General features: G+C 50.2%; 1 protein-coding gene across 1 annotated transcript; it reads right to left on the bottom strand.

Annotated features, from left to right (window-relative positions):
- Window positions 1-810: 810 nt before the first annotated feature.
- ODF1 (outer dense fiber of sperm tails 1) lies at window positions 811-1,546 on the bottom strand. The gene is made up of 2 exons (XM_058807067.1): window positions 1,350-1,546; window positions 811-1,161 (listed from the first exon to the last, which is right to left on the bottom strand). The coding sequence occupies exons 1-2, from the start codon at window positions 1,544-1,546 to the stop codon at window positions 870-872; spliced, it is 489 nt and encodes a 162-aa protein (XP_058663050.1). The 3' UTR covers window positions 811-869.
- Window positions 1,547-7,934: the final 6,388 nt, after the last annotated feature.

Below are 7,934 nucleotides of genomic sequence, written 5' to 3' on the forward strand. Positions count from 1 at the left end.
AGTGCATCACATGAAGAGGAGGCAGCCTTCCTCCCTCCAGCCCCAGGGGCTCATGAAACCTGAAGCAGGTGGTGCTCACTGGGGAGATGCTGGCCCAGGTGGCTGGTAAATGCAGGTATGTTCTGTTACACACCTTTCTGCAGTGGGAAGTAATGCTACTTCCCACAGGAGTGCATACCCTAGTGCTGAGCCTAGGGCAGCAAAATTAAAATTGCCTTCAAGCAATTATATGACAATTCTCCCCCTCTCCCAACATGAAAAATGTTTTCTTATTATTTTGGAGCCATTGATTCAGCAGGAAATGGCGTCATTCCCTCCTCAGCTGTTGAGTTCTACCCTAATCCCAACTCTTCTAAGAAAAAGCTCTCTGTCCTTCCACAGCTTTTCCCAACCAGGCACTCTGTGCAAGAACCAAGCCAAGGGAACAAAAGGTACGGCTTGATCTTTTGGGAAGAAAGCTCCACCCCTCAAGGTGTTTCAAGATTTTCCTCCTAGAAATACCCAAGGGCTCAAATGGAAGAGGCTGGATTGAGAGAAGTGTCCTTACAGAAATGTGACTGATCAGAAGTGGTGCCTCTCAGCCTTTAAAATCCATGAGATTGTATGCTCTGAATCCACCACCTCTAGCCCCGCCTTCAGTACCCAGCAAGTGACCAGTCATGTATGCCCAAAAATATCTGTGTTTTCCTGATGGCACTCCCATTTTTGCCCACCAAACCCCTTCAAAATGAGGCTCACACAACCTGCTCAGTATGCTGCTTTCTTTAATGGAAGAGGTAAGAGAAGCTCTGACACAGATCCAAATGTCATGAAGAGAAGGCTTGATGCAAAGGAATGGCCTGGCTGGTTTGGTTTCCTGCTGCAGCTCATTAAGGGCAGAGGTAAGGGCAGCACTTGGGTGGCGGGAGGCACTTGGATTCCACGGAGTATGTCACCTCCTTGTCACACACCCCTGGCGGTAGGCAGAATTCCTTCACGAACCTTTTGTAGTTACTGGTCTTTGCCAGGGGGGTGTTGCACTCCATCTTGCGCTCCGCTGACACCGTCACCTTCCCGTCCTTCACCGTCACCGTGATGTCTTTGGGGTCAAAACCCTTCACATCGATCAAAGCCAAGTTCTGACCACTGCACGAGTTCAGCATCATGCCAAGTCTTTTCGTTCTGGAATTAAAACAAGAGGTGGATCTTTACTTTCCCGTATCCCTTTCAATCTATTTCTCCAAAATGGCTATTTCGCTCCCACCCTAGTTACCTGTATCAACCTTTGCTCCCGACAGCAATGTCAGACCTGCCTTCATCCTACCCCAAAGGCAGCCAGTGTCAGTGGAAAGCAGGCAGCTCTCTCTTACCTGTCGTTTTTCACAGCGACGCACCGTCTCCGGAAGCAGGGGCTGGGCAGGGAGCAGCAGGAGAGGACGCAGCGGTTCATGCGGGCCGTGCACAGCCTGTCCCGGAGCAGCTGCAGCCGCAGGTCCAGCAGCCTCATCTGCCTGTTGATTTGCCGCAGGTTCTGCATGCTGTCCTCCTGGAGGTAACAGTGCGCCATTGTCAGGCTGGAAGTGTGTCAGGGCAAGAGCGATCTGGAGTGCCCCGAGAGCTTCATCTGCTGCCGAGCCTGGGGCAGCGCTGCCGTTGTTGCCGCGGCCTCCCGGCGCTGCCTCACGGCTCCGCGTGCCGGGCCGCCACCGTTCCGCCGTCACCATGGCAACAACGGCCGGGCCCGCGCTCAGCCCAGGGCCTGCAGCGGCCGGCCCGGCCCGGGATGGACACGGCAGGGACATGGCAGGGCTGGACACGGCAGGGACAGGCCGGGGATGGACACGGCAGGGACAGGCCGGGGATGGACACGGCAGGGACATGGCAGGGCTGGACACGGCAGGGACAGGCCGGGGATGGACACGGCAGGGACAGGCCGGGGATGGACACGGCAGGGACATGGCAGGGATGGACACGGCGGCAGGGACAGGCCGGGGATGGACACGGCGGCAGGGACAGGCGGGGAATGGACACGGCAGGGACAGGCTGGGGATGGACACAGCAGGGACAGGCCGGGGATGGACACAGCAGGGACATGGCAGGGCTGGACACGGCAGGGACAGGCCGGGGATGGACACGGCAGGGACAGGCTGGGGATGGACACGGCAGGGACAGGCCGGGGATGGACACGGCGGCAGGGACAGGCGGGGAATGGACACGGCAGGGACAGGCTGGGGATGGACACAGCAGGGACAGGCCGGGGATGGACACAGCAGGGACATGGCAGGGCTGGACACGGCAGGGACAGGCCGGGGATGGACACGGCAGGGACAGGCTGGGGATGGACACGGCAGGGACAGGCTGGGGATGGACACGGCAGGGACAGGCCGGGGATGGACACAGCAGGGACATGGCAGGGCTGGACACGGCAGGGACAGGCCGGGGATGGACACAGCAGCAGAGCATATGTGCAGTGGCTGGGCTGCAGAGCCCCCATGGGCCTTGGGGAGCACAACTTGCATGCAATTTTGCACACAGTGTTGCTTCAGTGTGCCTGCCCAAAATTCCCACCAATGATACTGACCATCGGCTTCCATCCCATCACCTCTGACAAGTGCTGGAGCCCAAGACATGAAACATACTCCCTGAGGCTGGCCTGTGACACAAAAGTTAATTCCAGGCTCAGCAGCACCAACACCCTTGTCTCTCAGGCATCTGCCCAGTGGCAAGCCAGATGATGTGTTATTTTCCCAAGGTGAAATATGAATTTGGCTTATCAAAAAATCAAAAGAGCCATATTATTTTATATTTTTATATTTTATATTATTTTATATTGAATGATAGCCTCATCCATAAAAAGCAATAAATTGCTTTGTGCTTTATTACTCATAAAGGGCATCACTTTTTTGGTCTGAAGACAAATCTTTTATTTAAAAGCTGATTTCAAAGGCTGCCAGCATGTGAAGTGTCCCTCCTGTGTGGAGCGTGCACACCCCTCTGATGGCACTACTTTGTCTTTAAAACTCTGACACGCTCTATTCTCTTCAGCTCTACATGAAAGAGTCCTTCAGGAGGTCTCTCTTGCCTGCTGAGCCTGAACCCTTCATTTCCCGGAGGGGGTTTTGTTTGCCAAGCCCAGTCTGAAGAGATGAGGTCTGGAGCAGATCACTTGAACTGAGCTGATCACTCTAATCAAGCTCAGTCTCCCTTCTGATACACGAGTAGGGACCACAAGTGCCCTGCATAGCAAAGATGCTGAACACAAGGGTGTGTATCAAAACAAAACTTCTGCAGGGAAAGCAACAGCTCAAAAAATAACTTGAAGTTAACCTTCCTGGTACGTGAAACTGGGGTGTTGAGGATTTGCCATTGTGCCCCAAAGGAGATTGAGGAGGGTCTGCAGGCAGTGGGTTGCTGGATCCTTTGGGATGCATGTTTATGCCAAGGGATGTGAGCTTTTCCCCACAGGCATGCTCATCCAGGGAGACTGTCCCCAGAGCAGGGGAGCATCGGCATGGGCTGCAAGCAGAGCACTGAGCAGAGGGACCTGCAGGCAAAATAACCCTGGGGGGGCATCACCACATACCATACACAGGATAAGCAGGTGTGTGTGGACACAAATCAACCAAGCAGGTGCTGGCCAAACTCTGCTCTCCTCCACTGCCCCCTTTCCCACCATCATCACAGGCAGAAGGGCAGTACCCAGCAGTGCTGTTGGCTTGCATTGCCTTGGGAGCAGTGTGTGCTTTGCCTTGTCTCACTGCGTCCCAAAACCTCCCAGGAAATCCTGCAGTTGGATGAAACACTGTGTCCACTGTGGAATTAATTAATCCAGGGATGACAACACTGGTTTATAGAGACTTCCCAAAACACCCCTGTGTGGAGCTCCTCATCCCCAAGGACTCTCTCACACCAGCCACATACCTGCACTTGTGTTTGCAAGCAGTGTTTAAAAAACATAAAAGCCTATCTACAGGCAGGATGTTTTTGTAATGCTCTGAAAAAAGGGCTATAGCTTTTAAAACAATGGAAATATAGAGCTCTGAAAGTAATTTGTAGCCTTGTTTTCCATTACTGCAGCAGCTAAGCAATGTTGGTAAAGAGCTTTTTTCATGCTTCTATTGCTGTTTTTTGTTACTCCCACACCCTTTAAACTTTTGGTCTTCTGCTGCAAATTGTTCACTTTGCACATATAAGAGATGGATGAGTGGCTAGACTAGACAATAATTATGTTTCATCTTATATTTTATGAAATTTCTGTAAAGATCTGCGTGGCAGTCATCCTCAGTGTGACTTCCTAGAGGCTGAGCAGAAGTGGGAACCTGCTATGGCTGACAAGCAACTCTCTTGGTCATATGTACTTGGAAAGAGCTTTGGAAGGTGGTTCCTGCCTCCTTCTACCGCTTAGCACTGTTTGCAGATTACAGCAGCTGAGTATTACAAATTTAATTTCAGAGTTCTCAGACATATGTGGTCATTTCCAGTAGTGCCTCCAGAGTGCTTCCAGTCTGTGGATGTAATTTTTAGGAAAGGGGCCCTCAAAAGCATTCAGAGAAGAAGGGCTGATCTGTCTCTCTTGGCAAATGAGGATGGGTTGCCTGGTATCCCTTGACAGGCTTTCACTCCCTTTGGGTGCTGGCAGCACACAGAAACCCATGCTCTTAACAGTTCCAAGGAGTCAGATCCCACCTCGGGCTGGTACATGAAAGCCAAAAACTGTGAACAATAAAAATCCCTGAATTACAGCGATTTCTGAAAATATGTGACTGTAATAAAGGGCTGGGCTCCTGACTCATGAGAAGCTATTTGATTTACAGAAACAGCTCTCTCCTGAGGCAGGCTGATCTGCCATGTGTTAAACAAGCATTTCTTGATAGGCTGCTTCCCACAGCCACAGCCGTGTCCTCCACTTCCTCCCCGGCTCCCCTACATCAACATCAGCGTGCTGTCCTGGGCTGGAGCAGCCTCAGAGGAGGGTGGGATGGATGGCTGAGCCAGGCCATGAGGATCAGGCTGGGAAACATCACCCACTGTGAGTAATCCTGCTGCTCCTGCCTCTGGGACGTATCAGGAAGAGAGTTGTACTGCAGGAAGGTGAGCTGCTCTGTAATTATTTCCTGTGAGCTGTGGCACAGCTTGCCTGCCCTTCTGGGCACGGAGGGGTAATTACGGGCCCACACTAGAGGAATAAGCAGCCTCGTGCATGTGACTTGGACAATGTCACCACTGTGGAGCTGGGGATTCTCAGGCACAGGGAAGTGGCACTCACATTTCTGTGGGTCTGCCTAGCTGGCCCCACTTGAAAGGAGCACCAAACACTTCCTGGAAGGTAGATGGACGAATAAGAATTGTTTTGAGTATAGCTCAACTCCACATTGAGGGTGTGCTGTCTGTCATTTCAAGAACCAACTCACCTCTATTTCCCTAGGGGAAGGAGGGACTTCTGGCACACAGTGTGTTACTGCAGCTGCTGGTAGGGTAGTTCCAGTACTCCTTCTGGTAGAGAGGAACTCTTGGTGTTTCTCTTTCACTGCAAGTCAGCTGGTGCTGTAAATGCAATGTGGAGTTGCTGGTGGCATGCTGGTATGTGGGTGCTGCATGTTACTGGGACATGGAGAATCAGCAGGGTAACACCACTGTGGTTTCAGCTTTAACAAGTCCCTGCCCAGTGAAGCTAAGGTGAATTTTGATTTCTATGAAGACCAAGCACCATGTTTGGGGATATTAAGCAAGGGAGTCCACTAATGAGCCTAACTTGCAAGTGCTGCTTTGAAATTGTCTTTACTAATCAATGGAATAGGAAATCCTCCTGTTTTGTATCTGCTGCAGTCCCAGGGAGTCTGCACAGTCAGCTCTGACCTGGCATGAGGAGGAGGATGAAGGAGAACATGTGCTACAGCATCCATGTCTGATCCAGCCCTTGTCAGTCTCACAGGTTGTCTTGAACCCACTCCCACAGTGACCTCAAAGACAACAGCTCAACACAGACAAGTCAAACACAGTATAGATTCTTTGGCTCCTTAAGCATCCTTGGCTGTCAAGGCCTTTCTGATACCCATGAAGCTGAGAAGTTTCTCAAATGTAAAAGCAGAATGGAGCAATGGAATCTGGCAGATGTCCTTCATTGCTTACGGTCAGGTGTAACTCTCTCCCCTTGTTCACAGCCCAGAGCCAGGGACCTCTCCACTCTGAGTCCACTGAGTTCACAGACCCCAGTGAAACACTGGGGAGTCCACAGAGAAGGATTTGAAAATACTCCATATGACCTGAAACTCAAAAAAAAGCTCCTAAAAAAAGTCCTCAAAAAACACCCCCCACAACCTGACCAAACAAAAACCCCAACCCTAAACCTCCAAAACCCCAAAATCTAACTCCCAGGGCTGAAAGCACTGCTATCTTCTTTGCCCTTTCAAATACAATTCCTGAATTAACCATTCTGACAAGGTTTCTCTTGGTCTCTTTTGAGCAAGAGCACATCAAGTTCAGCAAGTACAGGTCAATTCAGAGTGTGGTCAACATATTTTCAATACCAGGTTTTGACAGTGTCTGAAGCACTGATTTACAGGTATCAGGCAGAATCCCTTAACATCCCAATCACCTTCTTAAGTGGGGTATAAGGATATCACTTGAAGCTGAGTCTGGACCAACCCTCAGAAGAAATCCAGGTGTTGTTTAACTGAGAGTGCAATTGCATACAGAGCACTGTAGCCACACACTGCACTCAGGTAAGCATGTGCTCAAATGGATAATAATGATCATTTTCCTCCTCCTCTCATTTCCATATGGAACAGAAGCAATTAGCCATGTAACTGTGCCCCTAGGTCCAGGCAAGTATTTCTGAAAGGCTTGGAGCAGACCCAGGTGTCAGGCTCCAGCTCAGCCTCCTGCTCCTTGGAGTGGCATTGACTTCCAGTATGAACGTGTGGAATTAACTCCTGGGATAGTATTTCTGGATTGACAACACACTATTTATGTAAACGAGACATCCTTTGATATTCTCTTGGTTTTACCAACATATTTAACACTTTTTAACATTCATAGGAAAAAACACTCATGCTATATCAATAACTGCTTTTTATACCTTTCCCCAAGGGATGCTTCCTCCACTTGAAACCCATAATGGAGCAGTTGAATTCCTTCAATTCAGATTTAAATTATTCATTAATATTTTGCACTGACTCCTCAAGATACTGCTCAGACGCACTGATGCTGAGTCAACTTTAAAAAAAAAAGAGTTGTCTTTTCCTTGTTTTCCTAGCGCTGTCCTAACATGTCTTCCTACTAAATAACATTCCTGCATTATCCTGGGCTCTCTCCCACTCCTGCTCTCCCACTGGCACACAGTGGTGGGGATCTGAGAGGCAGGACTATATTTTGTTACACCTAAGTGAATAAATGTCCTTCTCCCTAACAAGGTCTGCTCTAAACAGGCCAGGTGGAAGAAAAGCAAGGGGGTACCCTTCCCTTTAGCAGCAAACTGGTTAATCAATTCCTCACCTGCTCATGGTATTATTCACTCTAGCTGTGCCTGTTTGAATGTAATTAAAGCAGTGACAGGTCTTTCCCCAGCATACTTCAGGGCACCACACTACCCAGCATCATTGCTAAAGATGCTTTGTCCCATGTGCACACAGGATCTTGACTAAAACACCCTGCAGCACCATACCACGGAGAGCAGAAGCCCATCAGTGGAATGTCAGTGGTGCTAATTCACACGAGGGCCTGGCCTTGCCAGCCCTGCCATTGCTCCTGCACTGGTGGGGCAGTGCAGACTGCTGGCCTTGCAGCAGCTGCTTGCCACCCTGCATGAGGAGTGATGCTGTGGGAGAGCTCCTCACTCCCTCCAAGCCAGTCCCTCTTCCCAAAGGTAGTATCTGAAAGCTGCTGCAATGCTTAAGGGGAGCAGCCTGCTGATAAATCGATTTTTTTTCTGTCTGTCACCACCAGAGTAATTTCTA

The sequence above is a fragment of the Ammospiza caudacuta genome, chromosome 1 (genome assembly GCF_027887145.1).
Source record: "Ammospiza caudacuta isolate bAmmCau1 chromosome 1, bAmmCau1.pri, whole genome shotgun sequence".
Taxonomy (NCBI): domain Eukaryota; kingdom Metazoa; phylum Chordata; class Aves; order Passeriformes; family Passerellidae; genus Ammospiza; species Ammospiza caudacuta.

What these genes read in the sequence shown, in the direction of transcription:
- ODF1 (XM_058807067.1), bottom strand. Translation starts at nt 1,546, where the DNA reads ATGGCGCACTGTTACCTCCAGGAGGACAGCATGCAGAACCTGCGGCAA. An exon ending in GTCGCTGTGAAAAACGACAG is followed by an intron (nt 1,162 to 1,349) that starts GTAAGAGAGAGC and finishes TTTTAATTCCAG; the next exon opens with AACGAAAAGACTTGGCATGA.